Source organism: Aulonocara sp. 'chitande type north' Nkhata Bay, linkage group LG15 (assembly GCF_057382095.1).
Source record: "Aulonocara sp. 'chitande type north' Nkhata Bay isolate Kocher_YH1m ecotype deep benthic linkage group LG15, A_spYH_male_GT1.1, whole genome shotgun sequence".
NCBI classification, from domain to species: Eukaryota; Metazoa; Chordata; class Actinopteri; order Cichliformes; family Cichlidae; genus Aulonocara; species Aulonocara sp. 'chitande type north' Nkhata Bay.
Window position 1 is genome coordinate 20069132 of NC_141358.1, and position 18103 is coordinate 20087234.

The following is an 18103-nucleotide window of genomic DNA, read 5'->3' on the forward strand; positions in this document are numbered from 1 at the left end:
ATGGGTCATGCAACAATATCTCGGTTTCATACAGCATGTGCACCATTTTTTTCCCGTTACCTGTTATCACAGTTGCTGTGTATTTGCCCTGTGTGGTGTTTATCTAAAAATTACACGATCTGACAAATCTGATGGCTACTTTTTAAAAAGTGGACTCTAGATTTTAAGACATTATTTCAAACATGTTAGAATAATACAATTAAAGCACCAAGAAAATAATGATCAAAGTGAATTACTTGATGTGTTCACAAAGGAGTAAAAACAAGCATATGCTTATTTAATCCTACCCTATTCTGCACTCGGTAATCACTTTACTTCCTGTTTGTATCCTGCATTTATTTGATTTTATAAACCCAGATATATGTATTTACAGATATATGCAGATGTACACACCTATCAAAAATAAAAAGTAACAGGTCAAAGCCTTTTCCCCCCATTACTTCAAAAAATTGTCATGCTTCCATTCATCACTCAGTCTGTTTCGCAGCTTCACTCCACATAGAGAGATCAAAAACTTTCTATTACATACGAACACAGAGATGGTTTAAATATAACTCCCCCCCTCAAATATTATCCACCATCCCTGTAAAAAAATGTTTTGGATATTGTGAGGAACTAAGTAAGTAGGAAGTATAGTTTATTGTTTTATACAGAATTTGTACAGTGTGAAAATGAACCACACTGGTGAATTTTATTGTTTTGGATTTTAAGGGTATAGTGTTATAGATGATCCATGATATTTTGTAACCATTATTATGGATTATCCTTCTGGTCCTTTTTTGCAATATAAATAATTATGCTAGTAGTATTTATAAATATTGCTCCAAACCTCTAAACAGTCATCTGAATATGGTGTAACCAGTGAGCAGTAGAGATTGTAGTAGAGTAGTGATTTCTGGATTTCTGTGTTTTATTTTATGCAGTTTTGAAACGCTTCTCAAAACCTCACTATGTATATGTTCTATCTGAGATTTCTGACTTCGCCTGTTATCACATCAAGAAACTTATTTTCACGAACTCTTCAGTGTCCATCCCATGTTTTATGAATCAAGAATGGTGTATTCCTTTTACAATTCACAAATATCAGAATTTTACTTTTACTTACTTTACTTTTTTTTTTTGTGCTGTCAAACCACTTTTGTACTTTGCACATTTTCTTTAAATTTGCCAGGTGTCCCCCAGGTGTCTGTACTGGGGCCAAATCTTTTCATAATTTATGTAAAAGATATTTGTCAGCAGGCTCTATTAAAAGGATTTTTTCCCCCAGATCGTTCTTGTATGTTCTTGGGGAAATTTAAAGGAGCTACTAATAAGTGATAAACTAATTAAACAGTGCATTTGACCAACAAGTGATTGTTTGAGGACTCTTATATTTGCCTCGATGTTTTCCATTTTTATTCTACAAAAAGAAATACTTTACTTTTCTCAACACTGTCCTAAACTAAGCAGTGAAGTACATTTTACTCAGTCACCCAGCATTACAAGCAAAATGATTTACATCTGAGTGCATTAAGGAATGATAATCCCGTACAATAGAAATCATATTTTAACATTAGTACAAGTTATTTCATACAGTGAGTTACAGTATTATTCATTCTATCCAAACTGAAAGTGCAGTTTATTACTGATACATGCTGGTGATGGTTTAACCTTTGAATTTCTTGATTTTATTAAAAGTAAATTTTATTGTCTCTTTCTTGTACTATGCTGTGTTTAAAGTGTCTTATAATTAATTTTGCCAGATCTAATCTCAGGTCTACAAAGCATTTGTCATTTAGCAAATCTTTGTGAGAGGTTTAGATTGTTTGGCACTTATCCTTTCGTGTCCATGGCCTTCGTGCGCATATCTTTGACTACAATTGCTGGAAATTCCTACATGGTATAAATTTCCTTTATACAGATTCCAATAAAAGGCAGAAAAGCTCAACAATTCCATTTATTGGAAAAACAGACATAACACATGAATGTGACCACAGTTCTAACAGAACAGCATTTCTGATATTATTTATTTATTTAACCACCCAATGTAAAGGTAAAAAAAACAACAACTGTAACATTTTGGGCTTTAAATACATCGATCCATATAAACCAATGGGCCAAAACAATACAATTGCATGCAGGTGACCTGAATAGCAGACTGTGCTGGAACAGACATGATCCAGAGGCTCCATGCCATATCCCCTTGAATCTGTTACCAGCCTCCTCTTGTCAGACACCTCAAAAGGTCCTGTCTCAACTGTGATAGGTCGGAGCTATTGTGTGGCGTGAGGGCCTGCTCATATAATGCCAGGCATTTGAGGACTGCCACATTTACTTTAGTAATGAATTTAGGGGGGGGAAACAGTTTACTTCCACCATTGCATGATCATATTTTGTTGTCATTGTAGCAGCTCCCACAGGTAAATGGTGTAGTTGCACACTTATGTTAATTAAGTAATGATGAAAGTTTAGTGAGTCATTTCATTATTTTTACAGTGCTATTTGATGTCCTGTTTTTCTGGTGTATTTTCTCTGTGAGCATGCTCTGCATATACCGGCCTCAGTCTGTATCGTTCGAAGCTCATGTTGTCTCTCTGTGCTCTGGTCTTGTGCAGGCTGTGTGAGCGTCTGTTAGGAGATTACAGCAGATTAACATAATCCTGATTGAGAGAGCAAATCCAAGATGCGCATCACTCTCTCTACAGGGAGGGATGAGGCAGATTGCCACATCAGTGGGATCGACACAAGGCCAACAAACATCGTGAAAGCTGTGTTTATAGTGAATATTGCAAACTAGTGGTGATGTTTTTGAGTTAAAGTTGCCAGTTGGTATTTTTTGCTTCTAATTCTGTAATTCTGTGTTGTAATATGTGTTTTTCTTTGCGTAACTGACGCCCACAGAGTTTGTTTTTGTTATACTGTGCTCCTGTGCACTCCTCCTTTCCTTTGTGTTGCTCTTTTCAGTCCACTGATCCCAGTGAGGCCAGTGCATACCACACTTGTTTGTGTTTCTGGCCTTGCTCTGTCTTTTTGAATAAAAAGCAAATGACTGCAGGTTTAATACACAGCCTATTTCCTGGTAATGTTGTATTTCCTCATTTGAATATGCATAGTGGACCTCATCCAACTGTTCTGCTCCCCACTGACATCAGGATTTCTCCTGAGTTTCAGCTCTTGTCTCTTGGATGCACTGAATCTGAATTACAATTTCATGCAAACGTTCCAAGCTAGATCCTATCCTGGCTTTGGTGATTTCCACTGTGAGGCTAACTTTGTGATCTGCAGTGATTCGACAGATTGCCGTGGAATTTGGCATATTTTCCTCTGGAAGAGAGCTTCAGTGTCTTTCAGCCCCAAACTCTGTCTCATGGAGAAATACACTCAAACTAATGACACAAATATCTGTCTCAGCTCTTTGTGTTGAGTACTAACAATGTAACAAATATGCTAACACAGTTAGCTAAAATAGCAATGGTGACAGGCACTATAGCAGCTAACACAACGACACACAACCTCAATTCAATAAAAGTCAGGAGCCTGTGAGTAATGTAAAAAAACAGAACGTAAGGATTTATAAATCCCATAGAAAACATATCAAATGTTTAAACTGAGAAAATGTATCATTTTAAGAACAATAGTTCATTTTGAATATGATGTTAGCAACGTGTCTGCAAAAAGTTGGGCCGGGGGCCATGCTTACCACTGTGTAGCCCCTTCTTTTGAAAAGTCTGTAAACATTTGGGAACTGAGAAGACCAGCTGTTGGATTTTTTAGGAGATGAATATTGTCCTATTCTTAGGACTAGTCTGATGGAGGATTCTCACTGCTCAGCACTCCTCTTGGTCTTATTTTTCATTTTCTGATATGCCAAATGTTATCAGTTGGTGAAAGATCTAGGCTAAAATTCAGCACACAGACTCTTCTACAGCCATGCTGTTGTAATACGTGTAGTATGTGGATTAGCATTGTCTTGCTACTTATGCATAGCATTCCCTTAAAAAAAACATCATCACAATTGTAATATATTGTACTCTAAAACTTGATATACACATGTCAGGGTTGATGGTGCTTTTCCAGATGTGCAAGCTAGTAATTCCATAGGCACTGATGCACCACTATAGCATCAAAGACAGAGGCAGAGTGTTAATAATAAACCAGATGGTCCCTCTACTCTTTAGTCTGGAGGATTGCATATATTATTTGCCTATATTATATTATATAATATTTAATATTTTGATGTAGACTAGAAATTGATGTGAAAAAAATCATGCACCATTCATTTCTTATAAATGTTATTTTGTACCAGGCTCTAAACGTGATTTCAGGCAAATTAACATGGAAATCGATGGAGATTGACTAACTCCTTGAACGGCATTTTCTTTCACTTCTATTTTGTTTCATTTGTGCAAAAAAAACCACAACAAAAATCACATTTAAAGAAGCACAAAGTTCTCCTAAAACAATAATCTAACATAAGGAGGTTTCCAACTGATCAGCTTAGATATTAAATGTGCCACCTTTTTCATTTATGGATGGAGGAATCCGCTTTAGCCTCAGTTTATACCTTTCAGTGCAGAATTAGTTTTACTTCTCCATATTGTACCTGGCAGGTAAAATGACTTCAGGCTTACTACTGTTACAGTAATCTGATTAGTAAAACTCAGATTAAACCACTGCACACCACAGTAAGAGACCAGCACTTTCCACCATCACACAGTCAGTGGTTTGTTCACAAAGATTTTGTCCAAAGGTCAGTGACAAAGGTGTGTTTGTGTTTATTTAGGATTTTGTCTTCTTATTGAACTTAAATCTAAAGACAGAACAGGTGGATGTGGCATTTTAACAACATGAACAGTGTTGTGTCTTTTGTGACTTTAAGGATTAGAATTTGAGATCAAAACTTGGTCATGAGGTAAAAGCAGAAGCAGGCCCGAGCTTCTGTTTTTATGCAAATAACGTATAGACTACAGGGTGTTTAAGTTCATCTGGCTGACAGGCGACACATTGTGAATGTCTTACATGGCAGACGTAGTGCATAGGGTGCAGCATTCATAAAACACAGATCCACCCTTGGTGAGGACACTTAAAACATTCCACATCAGTGTGCTGTCTTTCCAACTATTCAGAGGCTTGTAACAACAAGCAGAAGCAACACGTATACAAACAGTGAAATATCTCATTAAGCTCTGGGTGAAATACAGCATATTTTGTCTTTTTATACCCCAATATGACAAACACTCTAGAGAACATGTAGTACAAAAACAAAGTATCTGCATGATGTTTCCTATGCACAGTTTTGCAAACTCGCTCTGCAAGTTTATTCCACATGATTTATTACAGAAGCATACGCTGTCTGCCTGACAAATGTTAAAGGGTTTAATGTTGCGGTTGAGCTGGAGATTGTTGCATTTGGCGAAAGGTTGGATAAACCATGGAAGGGTCGCCACTGTGTCACAGTGACAGACCACCATTCACACCTAATTTAGAGTCATCAGCTAACCTAACCCCACTAACTGCATGTCTGTGGACTGTGAGGGAAAGCCAGGGTACCCACGCAGACGGTGAAAGAACATCAAACCGCCCACAGAACGACTCCACCTGGCCAGTGCATTTAAACCCAGAATAATTACGCATTTTAAATCTCTGCATTCATCATGTGAATTTTGCGCAAGAACTAAATAACTGTTTGAGAGGCAAAGAGAGAAAATACGTCCTCAGTACTTTGAAATAGCTGGAAATGAACAATTATTAATTTATAGGCGCTGAACTGAATTTTAAGACAAAAAGAAGAAACAATTCCCCTTGTGAGGTCAGCACAGGGGTTTGTGCCTTAATACTGACAAACAATAAAAGTTCAAGTTACAAAAAGCTGCTGAATTTTTTAAATGGAAGAATAAGTTTTATGGCTTGCTGTGGCAAACATCCCATCCACTGTGAATGAAACTCAAATTTTTTTTACTAGTATCCAAAATGTTAAAGTTTAAAATGCACAGTCCAAAAACCCTGTGGCTATATCCATCTTCTATCTACAGTCTATGATACAGCTAAGAGTTCAGACTCTATTGTGTCTCCTCTTCTGCTTTCAGTAAAGTAACACAAACAGCACTAAAACAAAAAGGAGAGAAAAGCTATTTTGCAGCTACTAAACTGATTCTATTTGTTTGTGGTAATTGTATCTTTAGACCTTACATCATTGAATATCTGTCACATTATCTGTGACTTTGATAAGGCGGCATCATTCATCTCACACTCACAGATGTATCTCTAAAGAATGCCCGATTGCTTTTCCCAGGTTCAGATCCATGTTTACGCACTGTAGGCAAGTGTGGTGAATAAAGTCCACTCAGTTCACAGGTGCTCCGTCTCATTTCAGAGTTTGTTTTATTGATTTAACAACAGAACACACAGAATGTGTCTGGAATGTGTCTGTGTTTATTTCCAGACACATTCCAGCGACAGTAGGCGGAGGTTTTGTGGAGCGTTCCAACTGCAGCTGGTCGACATGTTTTTATCATCATTTCACATCACACGTGTGATAGCAGCGATCTCCTGCAGCTTGATCTCTGAGGATTTCACATTCTGTGCGTTGAAGCCACATGATTCAAACATCGTGCATTTAAATTTAATGACACATATTTTAAAATGCAATTTCACCGGCTCTGTCCTCACAAAAGTGTAAGATTCGCTTCTAGTATTGTTTCTAAATGATTACTTGGGGACATTGGAGTGTTGATCAGATCACTCACATCATAGTAGGCTCTGAACACATGAAAGACATTTTCAATATTGTTATTTAAAAAACACCATTAAAAATCTTTGCTATACTAGTCAATTATGACAAAAATCCCAATATTGTCATCAAAACAAAATACTGGATCTTGGTTGGAACTACATGAGCAGTTCTCTCATCAGCAACGCTGCAATAAATACCTGCAAAGTCACCCTGTTCCTGTACACTCCCATATGTGTGTTTAGGTTAATTTTGGCAAACAGTTCACCAATTAGCTCAGGAATGTGAGGACTGCTGCGTGCCCAAACTGAGAAGTAGCTGTTGTCAAATTACAACCTCGGGGTCTGTGTTTGTGTCATTCCTCAAGAGTGGCTCAGGAACTGGAGCATGTTTAACAGGAGCTTGGATCAGGAGATGTCTGAGTGACATTCGTCTCCCTCTGTGACTTTTTTTGCACAACGTACCCCAGGTTATCCATATTAAAACCAAATGAAAACATTTCTCCTGTATGAAAATGTCTCTTTGCCTCTACGGAGAGCACAAATTCTCAGTCTGTCATGTTGTATCACATAAACTCAACACGGATCTGGCCTTTTTTTGACATGCAGTGTCAGTCAGGTTTCTAGCACACAGGAGGAGATGTGTTTCATACCTTTAAATAAACACAAAACACATGGCTGGCATTACTAGCCAGCAAAAGCAAAACAGTTGAAAGGAACTTGAAGAATTCAGCTTTGAACATTTCCCCTCTTAAATCCCATGTGTAGAAAGTCCATGATGTTGGTCACTCATTCCTCCCTGAGACAGGTGACACTTCCATCTCATTAAAATGTCAACATGTCCTGGATGCTCCACGAAAGCTTCTTACAAGCCTGAGCCACGCAGGTCTCCGACAGCAGGCCAACACAAACGGCCATCAGCGACAGACGTCTCCTGCTGTTCAGGATCACTGGAGAGGAGATCAAATTATTAATGCACACCCTTTTTACATGCTTGCTGTGTTATTGGAGTAATCTGGAGTAACACAGAGAATGTGCAAACCAAAATAGTGTGAACTTAAATGGTGAGAAGCTGAGAAGGCACCTGTTATGTAAAGAAAGGAAAAACGGCCACACAAGCTGGACGTGATGCGAAATTAAGCAGTAAGAAAGGTGAATTCGATACTTTGTTCACTGCTCAGAGGCTCGCCGCCAAACACGCAGATTTTTGTTTCCACAGATGCTGAAGAAATAATGACATGAAAACCAGAAACATGGACCTAAACCTTTGTGTTATATAATACGTTTATCTTCAAGTGCTGGGTCCTCTGAAGTCAGGATCACAGCAGCAGGGAGTAAGCTGCCAACTGCTGATGCAGAAGCAAAGAGGGCAGAAGCAAAGCTATTTGATCAGCAGTGGATCTCTTACCTCTGATCGCCTGTGAATTTGAGGTGAGCACAAATAGTTTGATGAGGCCCAGGCAGAGCGGGGAGTAATCGTGCTCCCAGATGACAGCGGGGATGAGGAGGACTTTGCCGTAGCACGATAACAGCAGGGCTCTGAGGAGCAGGCAGAGCTCCATGGTCTCACCCTGCAGGCAGCAGACCACCACCCAAAGGAAACACAGCACTCCGCCACAGAACGCTGACAGCTCTGAAGGTCCAACAGAGACACATATATAAGCCAGATCATGTAGCTTATATACTGAAGATACATGAAACAGGAGTCAGTATGAGAAGATGGAACCTGGGTACTCAGGTCAGCCACAATCAATTGGGACAAGTAGGTTACCCATGTGACACAAAAATATTTTCCAGTAAATAATATAATTTTATATGAATTAATGCTGATGACACTAAGTTGGTGTCAGTGATGAATTTCACACAGCTTTTGGTTGTAATCATAGATGTGTATCCTCATATCTGGAAGTTTTCCATATAACATTAAGTGCTTATAAGCTTATAAAAGTCAAAGAATAATTCTCTTTGCAGTTTTGGAAAATAATAGGCAATCTAAAGATGTCATATCGGGCTCTGTGACATTATGACGACTATTATTATTTAAGTAATAATTTAATACTTTACTCAACTTCCAGACACCGTTAACCCTCACATGCTCCTATTTCATTGATGTTTCCTTTGCTCTGTGATAACACACTGATAGAAACTGTGTCTTATCATCTTACCAAGAGCAGCCAATCCAAACATGCCGTAGAATTCCCATTCCTTTGTGTATCTGATTATATCAGCAGGGTCACTGCTCTGCTCGGAGCCATGGAGCATGGACCACCTGAGGTAGGCTTCACACAGCAGGGAAAACACACACAGCTTCCAGTGGATCTGCAGAGGTAAAGATTAACATGTAGAAACACGTGCATGCTGGTCAGAAGTCATGATAGCACCTGCACAAACGAATACGTGTAAGCCAGGACACACAAAGCACAAATCTTTAAAGTTATCACTCGTGCAATAAAGATAAAGGTGTCATTTCATCTGAAACTATCACATTTTAAGAATTTTTTTTTGCTCAACCATCTCTTGATTTGCCTAGAATTGTTTTTAAATGTGTATGTGTGTGTGTATGTGCAGTTCCTTTTTTACAGGCCCGTTCACCTACTTTTAAGCCTTTTCCCCCACCTTGTAATCTAAGGCAATACTTGAACATGTATATCCATTAGACTATTAAAGATACAAGTCACTGGTCTCTCTTACCATCAAAATGAATCAGGATCTGTAATTTAGGACAAATACCTAAAAAGCCAGACTATTAACTAGTTAAAATGTGAAAACAAACAAAAAATAAATAAAACGGAAGCCTTCCATTAAAGTTCCACATTTGAACAAACACTAATAAAAAAACTTCAAACTACAAAAGACAGCAAGTGATAATTTATTAGACTCTTCTAAGTCTTGAAATGGTAGATACAGCAGGTCTTGACAATGAAAAATCTGAGGTATTGTGAAATTAAATTATATACCATAAAGAAATTGTCACTACTTGTTTTTTGCAATGTGAAGGGTTTTTTTTTTTACCTGTAAAATGAAAATGCTTGATTTTTTTTCAATTATTAACCAACATTGAGACATTTTAATGTGTCTGTAATCTGTTTGTTTGTGGTAAGAGAGGCCACTGAATAATATTTTATATATGAAGCTAAAGTTTCCCAAACTTTAGATCATAAAGTTAATATGCAGATTAAAGATGGTCAACCAGAATGTCCATATTGTTTTGCGATGGAATGACCCATAATTTGCTTACATTTAGTCTTGTGTTGAACAAAATGTGCCTGAAAGCCTGTGTCTTGCACAAAATGGCATCGATGAGGATGATGACTGGGTCATATTCAATGTACTTGTCCACTGGCTTCTGGCAGGACTCCTGGAGAAACACACACGCAGAGTTTATGTCAAAGCCCTGCTATAATGTCTCTCTTTATATCACCTCCCAGATCTACTTTAAGAAGCACGCAGTCCATGTTTAGAAGCTGGCTCCAACTAAGGCGTGATGGTGATCGCTGTCATTAACATCTAAGACATGAAGTCCAAAGTTTGCTTGTTTACTTGCTATTCAGCAAAAAGGCCAGAGATCAGTGCACCTGAGAGCAAGACCTCAAAAAGAAAAAAGCAGTCACCATTTCGCTCATAAACCATTTAGCAGACAAGTTATTTCACTACAAATGTGTCTAGTTGCAACAGGAAAAGGTAGGAAGCTGTATGATATCTGGTAGGTAGCATCCTCATCGCACAAACGGTGTGACTTTCCAACGCACACATATTGTTATCTTCAGGATCCCGTTGCTGTAATCCCTGTGGAGTTCCGCTGCTTTTTCGTTACATTCAATACATCTAAAATCATCTTTTCCCATCTTTCATCGCTACACAGCTACGAGTAGCATGCTAGTACCCGGAAGTAAACCGGTAATAATAATGATTCTCAATATTTCAGTGGAACTCCTTCAAAATAAAAGTATGTCTTTGCCAGGTTCTGAAGGAGTGTCAAACGCCACTGAAATACTGCTAAATGACCTTGCAAAAACAGGAAAGAAAAATAGGAATTGTGAACAAGTAAACCTGATAATAAAAAAGCATCAATGGACACAAACCTATTAATATTATTTGATAGATTGGTAAAATATATTTGATTAAGATGTCTCGAGATAAATAAGTGTGGTTTTAACAATGTATGTTTTTTCACATTTACTCCGTATGCTGTCTTTACATGAGCATTGCAGTTTGAGATCACAGTGGAAAGGCTCAAAACCTTCAAAGATTGTCAAACTTAAAAGAAGACCATTGTTTATGATTCAAACAACTTTTCTAGATTTAAAAATAATTACATTTCCCCCTGTTTAGTAATGCTGGATAAACATGAAAAGTTAGTATTGCATCAACTGAACTCTAGCTGTCTTCAACACTTTGCATCCAACTCATTTGGTGCCCCAACCTATATATACGACACTGCTTTTCCAAGTTAAAGTGCAGCTGACAGTGTGTGTTGGAGTGAACCTGTTTTCACGCATGCAATATATGTTTGTTTTTGTGTTTTCTGTTTTACAGAATATGATTTTACTCTGTCCAGAGGTTGAATGTATATGGGTATATTCACTGCAGATACTTTTAAAAGAATATACAAAGAATTTAAGCTCTTTTCTCAATATTTTATGTTGATCAAGCATTTTATGTGGATGTGGACAGGACTAAAAATTAATACATCAGCTGGACAGCTCAGACTAAGCAGTTTGGAGAAAGATTTAGAGAGGCAAGGCACAGCTTGGACTAGACAGGAGAAGAAAAAGCTGTTTTCTCAACATAACTGACCAAATGTAAAATTAGCTCTACCAACCCTCTACCCCTATTTAAGTACTTAAATGCACTACTACTGTGCAGCTGCCCTATGAATAGCTTTTATTCTGATTTGTTTCATTGCACTTTGAGACAGAAGAGAACATTATACTATTGCCTACGATGTCAGAATTGGTTTATGAAGACAGACTGTATACTCATACTGTTGCGAGTTGCGACTAACCTCAAACCACAGATTCAGCCCATCACAATGTCATACGATTACCAGTTATTGCATAAAGCTGTGGATCATGTGAAAAGACTGACGTCTTCATTTCATGCGACATTGCTGTCTGAAATAGTAGAAGTTGAGAGCTATATACGTGACACTAGACCACAAGGGAGTCTGATGGGGTGTAAATTCCTCATACAAGCTAAACTGGATTGGGAAGACAGGATTCCACCCTTTACAAAGGCATGGCATGCAGGTCAACTGGTCAAGAAGTGGAGTACATACATAATTTAAAATTTTAAAAAACAAATTTAGAAAAATGTAAAAAAAAATAATTCGCGTTGTCTAACCTTAAACATTTATAAGTTTATAAGTTTATAAGTCTCCTTTTGATGAACAAATTATCCTAGAAAATTGCCTATACTTTTATATTGAATCTCATAACGGAAAACCGTGATTTCTGGCTTGACGCTCGCGGAACCGGTTTGACAGCCGCGGAGGGTGTTGGGAAATGTGGTTTAATAGCTCCCTCCGTTTTGCGGGCTTCTTGTTCGCGTCCCGCAGATTCGCGCGTGAGGGGGGCGTGCCCGTTTGGGTCGAACTGCGGCAGCTTCCGCCCTGTGGCGTCACACATGTAGCACAACATGGCCCCTGCCAGCCGGGCTGTTGTTGTGGTAGCTCTCTCACTCTTGTACCTGTGCCGGGCGATTTTCTCCACCGAGTTCTTCTCCACTCTCACTTTATTCAACAACGACCTCCACAAACAGGGATGCAGCTCGCTGTCTGAATGGGAGGACTACGCTGCTGACTGCGGTAAAGTCTGCCTTTTCGCTGTTACTTTGCCACGTCCTCTCTGATACAACTGTCACTTGGACCCGGCTAGCCCAACCGTTTAAAGGCTAACGTTAATACGCCAATAACAGTAAGCGGTGACAGCTCGAAGGGATCATTAAGAGTAGCCTTTCCTGCCTCAAAAATAGTCTTTTTTTCCGCCAAATATGAAAGAAAACAGAGTTCAAACACAGGAAGTGGAGTTCAAGTGTAAATAACTGTAAAGAAACTTAAAAGTGCTTATCGAAAAGCTCACTTCAGTCAGCAAACTGTATGTTTTACCTTAAACAAAGAGAAGTAAACCATACTCCAGCCAAAGAACGCGCAATTTAATGTCGTCTTCTGCAGCAGTAAAATAAATATTTAAAGAGGAAAACTGAAAAGTTTTTTATAATTACAATGTCCTTTCGCTGCATTCGGCATGTCAGTAACTCACCCACTTCTATAGTTAGACTGACCAAAGCTTGTTGCAGTAACTATAACTGAGTTAAAAACCTATACAACGTGTGAAAAAGACATTTTAGTTCATTGAAATATTAATTAAAATTAGAATTCTGAACAAAAAGACAACCAACTGTAAATGTGTTACTTTCACTTGCTTAAAAACAAAATAAAAAGGAACTGACGTAAATTTACTTAGATTTGTCATTAAAGTGTTTTGTGTTCAATCGACTCTTAGTTGTTTTTTGTTTTTTTCCCTACAGTCTTTAGTTTACCAATACAAGCCTTTCATCTCATTGCCTGTTTAGATAGTTAAATGTAAGGAAAAGCAATGCGTCACCTGACTGGTTTGTTTTGCATGATGGCACGTCTGACTTTAGAAGAAGCTAAGATAAAATCTGTCTGTATGTAAATGAAATGCTTGTTTACTTTAACGCAGCCTTTAAATTTGGCAGGTTTCCTGTAAATGTTGCTGCAGGCTCGCAGTAGCCACCTCATCTCTCTCTAGCAGCAACACCTGCAATATGCAGGGGCGAGTCCTAAACATGAGCCCAGCATGTACTCCACTAAGCTTCAGTTACTCATTATTTTTATATATAGGATAATAAAAAATTATATCTACTGATAACATGTGCAAATTGATAATAGAAAAATGTAGCACGTTACATTACATGTTAACTCAATGTGCTTAACATGGAATATAAGGCCCATTAAAAATATACAAGGGACCACTAAGAGCCTGATCTGCTGGCTGCTGGGGGAAAATGTTATGTTTGATACCAGTTAAGAGTCGCAACAGCTGAATACAGGCGTGTAGAGATGGGGATTTTCTTGCCTACAAACCAAACCAAAGAAGCTCTGCTATACTGCTGAAGGAAATTTAGCGGAACTGTAGCAAAAATATTGTTTAGTGCTTTTAAAAAATGTGTCTTGTTTTCTCAAGCATAAAAATATTGTTTTTCTTCATCTAGTGTCCATATTTAACTGAAAATTAAGGTAATGGAGACTGATATGCTGAACAATGCTTACATACGTTTTCATACATCCAAGAAAAAGCCTATACACAGACCATTAAAAAACAACTTTAAATGCTAAACTCTTTACCTGCATAGTTTGTGTGTGTGTTTCTTAAGTTAGATTCACTAAAATGTCAGAATGCCTTTTTGTAGTTGTAGCGTGTACCAAACAAACATACTCTTTGCCCACGTTTAGTTTGTTGGAATTATTACGGACACCTCTTGTTTTCCCTGTGTCACTGCATTTAGGACAGAAATAATGAGAGATAATATAGTTGTACAAGTTGAAATAAACAGATTCTTAATGATTTGTGAAATATGAACCACGACATTGTTTCTTAACTTTTCACAGTGTTTTGCTTGCTTCTGATTCAATCAGAAGATTCAGTTCTTCTCACCGAAGGGCTCAATGTGGTGGTTGCTGTTACTGTGAAAATTACACCTAAAATGTACAAAACAAAGTAAAATAACACAGCGGCTTTACACCCCTAAGTTTATAAGGAACCATGCTGCATGCTCTTTTTATATGATGGACAAAAATGGTTGTGGTTAGTATTCATTTTGTACATTTGCAGCACTTAAAGACTGTCACATGCACATCATTGATCATCGTCTCATGATTTAAAGCTTTTGCCTTTTGGTCTGAGGGGCTCCGAAAATGTCCTGGAGAGCACTTTGTAACAGGCTTCATGAGTTTGGATTTCAGTGTGTGTCAGGTCAAGCCTGCTTAACTTCTCAGATACTTTTCTTTCTTTGAAACTTTACAATGTTTAATACAATTTAAAAGACATAGTAGCGTAATGGTCTGAAATACCCTGCCATTATGAACCGTTTTGTTTCCAGTGATAAATACTTTGAATCTTTGTCTTTTCAGAGTCTTCAATTTTACAGTTGGAAGACCCAGACTGTGAGGAGGGAAGCAACCCGCCCTGCGAGTCTGTGTTCTCACTTAATGCAGAGAAGATCTTGGTGAGATTTCAAACACTAGTCTAGATCTAGAGCAGCCATGGCCTGTAACGGTTTCCTTTAGAGTTAAAAAAATAGTATATTTTATATATAGTCAAGTATATATAGTCAAGGTTAAACCACAAAACACAGGTGTGTGTAAGCAGTTTATAAACCTTTTGAAATCTGTGTTCTAATGTTTTTTTTATGTTTTTTCCAAAGCAAGACATTCTGGTTATGTTTTAGTTTTACACACATTTTCTCTTCAGCGAGAAATAAAAAATCTTAAGTTTCAGTGGTGATCAGATACTTAAGCTCACAGTGATGGGTGTGGTTGCTTTTGGTGCTTACACATGTAACCACACCCTAAGGTGCTGTTGGAGTGTGATACTGACACCCTATAATTCACCTCTATTTCACTGCTCCAGTGTGTGAAAATAAATGTACACTGCAGGGCTTCAACTTACCATTTAAAAAGGCCCAAATTTAATGACCTGGTGAATTTTGCAATAGAATGACATTCACTGATTGTAGTGATCATATTGGATCTATGTATCCCCCCCCCCCCCCCCCCCCAAAAAAAAAAAACAAAAACAAAAAACAAACAAAATGCAGTTCCTATCCATGAAAAAAAAAACACACAGAAGAGTACGGCACAGCTCATGGTTGGTGCTCTTCACCACAAGCTGCAAGATAGATAGCTTTTTGGGGTTGGTGAAAGTGGTTAGTGAGTTGATAGACGCAACGTCTGTGCTAAAGACGTTGTGACACACACACACAAAATTGCAGGTTGGCATGCTAGGTGCAGAAGCAACTGAAGACAAAACCTGATCTAAGGGATCTGTGATGAAGGCTGCAAGATGTTTAGGATCAAGATTTCTTTTTTAGGGCGTGGGGTGGGAGTAGTGCAGTCCCACAGTTTTATGTTAGGTGAGATTTGATAAGGATCCCCAATAAAAGGAATGGGGCAAGTGCATGCCTTGTCAGTTGCCTTGTAAAATGCTGCCGCAGCAACATTTCCATGCTGTCCAATTTGGATACAGTAATTCCACTGCAGTGCTGCCGTTTGGGTTAACATAGCAAGTACAAGATGGAAAAAAAGAAGCATTGTTGTTAATGCAGTAGTTTATTTTGCACATCGAGTCTGTGGTTGAAATTCCTGTATGTGCTAAATTTCCAGTTACAGGTCTACTTTGAAATCTTTATGCCTGCATTTGGAATTTGAAATAAAAAGTTGCTGAGTTGTTCTCTGTTCAGCAGTAGATAATTCTTCAGAGTAACCCTGAGATATTCAGCAGGGCTCTTAAAATCGCTCGTAAAAATATCCTTGAAAAAGCTGTTAACAGTTATATTGAAAATGTCATTTTACGCAAATTGTCAACACGTTCTAAAGCTCTCCAATGAACTGAAAACACAGGTGTCGACAGCATTTAAGTGTTGTCTTTTGTTTTTTCTCCACTCAATCGAGTTGTCTTCACACAGGAAGGAAATGATTATTTTGTGCCTCTCTTGACATTTCTAATTTGTCCTTCTTGTCTTTTTTTTTTTTTCTTCTTGTCGCCATCTCTTACAGAATCAGGCCAAATTGTTTATAGAACAGAAAAAAATACCTTTTCCTGTAGATAACCAAAACACAAATGAAGAGCTTGGTAAGTCAGCATGTTGTTCAAATGCTGTGCAGCTAAAATGCAGCTTTTCATTGTCACTTTTTCTGTCATTGCAGCTATAGGTTATGTTCTCATAGGCAATGGACTTTATGATGAAGCCATTAAACACTTTTCACTCTTACTGCAGGTATGTGTGTGCATACATGTTACCCAATACGGCTCTGCAAAAATTACCTTTCAGTTAACCTTTGAGAGATGTAGAAATTCTTTTGATGCCAAACAAAACACCTTTCTTTGCGTATTCTGAACATTTGTTCTGTTTGATACAGGGTGACCCAGAGCTGGTCAGTGCCATCTACGGGAGAGGGATAGCTTATGGGAAGAAAAGTCTGCAGGTAAGTGGCAGCTGTAGAATTCAGCACCAGTGTAAGACTTTATCACCCACAAATATGAGTCAAACATGTTACTGGTTTTAAGCAAGCCTGTTGTCTATAAATTAAGCGATTGAATGGATCTTCTACATATTGAACCTTTTTATATGATGTTTTTGTTGTCTGGATTTCTACCTGCCCAAGAACAAATGATGCAAATTAGCATGTGGCTAACTGGTTGAAGTGTGTCTTTCCTGCAACAACCCAAAAAACTACAAAGCAAATGTTTCTTTCCCAGGATTTTATTTTCCTTTTATACCATCTCACATTTTTATGTATTATTTTGTTGCACTTTAAAGGTGCTGTAATAATACAATTTACTTATTTATTTACTAGCCATTAAAATGCATTTAAAGTGGGCCACTGGTTATAAGCAACCTTACTGGCGACCTGATATCCAAGTGGTGAAAGCAGAGAGCACGTTAAACTCACAGGTAAATCTCTCTTTGTGTGCATGTGCACTGTCGCTTTCCACTAAAAGAAACAATGCCACAAAATGAGCTTAAAAAGCAACTTTTCTTGTATTGTGGGATACAAGTCTCAGTAGCAGAGGTTTCAGATGTAACCGCTCTTGTTATTTCCACAAAGAGATGGGGAGTCTGTGAACGCATCTGAGGAATACTGCTTTCAGAAAGAGGGAGGACTGTTTTACACTCGATGTCAGATCTTCCTTTTATCCTCAAAAAATTCCCAGAGTCCCTTAGGCAATAGTCACACAGGCCTAGAGACCTGTTGGCAACTATCTGGACAGGAGAACTTACATGAGGAAGACATAATTTCCCTAGAGGTTGCCAGGAAATATGTAAATGATTATGCATGAAAGATATTGAATTAAAATATAAGCAAATAATGTTTTACACCTAGTTTGCTAGGATGCCCGTCATAACTCCCAGCCTCTGAAATGTTTAAAGAGCTCCAGCAACAAAGTAAAACCCAAAGCCTGTAACCAGAGCAGATTCTTTTTAAATTCTTTCACTATAATTTTTGGGAAACAACTGTCTGCAATGACTAAATAGGTGAATCAAAACAAAACTGCATTTCGTTGCCCTGTACCTGTGCATGTGCAATGACAATAAAGTTGAATTCTATTCTATTCTAAAACAAACACTACTAATATTCTGCTTTCAGTGT

The 18103-nt window shown here is 38.0% G+C and overlaps 2 protein-coding genes across 5 annotated transcripts in view; one reads left to right on the forward strand and one right to left on the reverse strand.

The window, feature by feature from the left end:
* Positions 1 to 6342: 6342 nt before the first annotated feature.
* arv1 (ARV1 fatty acid homeostasis modulator) lies at positions 6343 to 10608 on the reverse strand. The gene is made up of 5 exons (XM_086264870.1): positions 10458 to 10608; positions 9947 to 10066; positions 8874 to 9027; positions 8117 to 8341; positions 6343 to 7658 (listed from the first exon to the last, which is right to left on the reverse strand). Exons 1-5 carry the CDS (start codon positions 10551 to 10553, stop codon positions 7534 to 7536), a joined length of 720 nt encoding a protein of 239 aa, XP_086120996.1. The 5' UTR covers positions 10554 to 10608; the 3' UTR covers positions 6343 to 7533.
* A 1616-nt stretch (positions 10609 to 12224) lies between these two features.
* ttc13 (tetratricopeptide repeat domain 13) overlaps positions 12225 to 18103 on the forward strand; it is a 25286-nt gene continuing 19407 nt past the window's right edge. For 2 of the 4 annotated variants that reach the window (XR_015125115.1, XM_086264872.1), the window contains exons 1-5: positions 12226 to 12514; positions 14864 to 14958; positions 16508 to 16583; positions 16658 to 16728; positions 16871 to 16936. Coding sequence is in view for 2 of the 4 variants with exons in the window: in XM_086264872.1 (XP_086120998.1) it covers positions 12346 to 12514; positions 14864 to 14958; positions 16508 to 16583; positions 16658 to 16728; positions 16871 to 16936 (477 nt within the window). In the remaining 2 variants the exon portion in view is untranslated. Of the gene's footprint in view, positions 12515 to 14863; positions 14959 to 16507; positions 16584 to 16657; positions 16729 to 16870; positions 16937 to 18103 lie in introns of all 4 variants that reach the window. The other 2 variants (XR_015125114.1, XM_086264871.1) reach the window with 2 other exon arrangements.

Excerpts from the sequence above, each read along its gene's own strand:
- arv1 (XM_086264870.1), bottom strand. The coding sequence starts at position 10,553 with ATGGGAAAAGATGATTTTAGATGTATTGAATGTAACGAAAAAGCAGCG. Across the intron at positions 9,028-9,946 it reads TGTTCAACACAAGACTAAAT|ATCCACTGGAAGCTGTGTGT; the intron begins GTAAGCAAATTA and ends TTACCTCTGCAG. Across the intron at positions 7,659-8,116 it reads AAATTCACAGGCGATCAGAG|TGATCCTGAACAGCAGGAGA; the intron begins GTAAGAGATCCA and ends TCTCCTCTCCAG.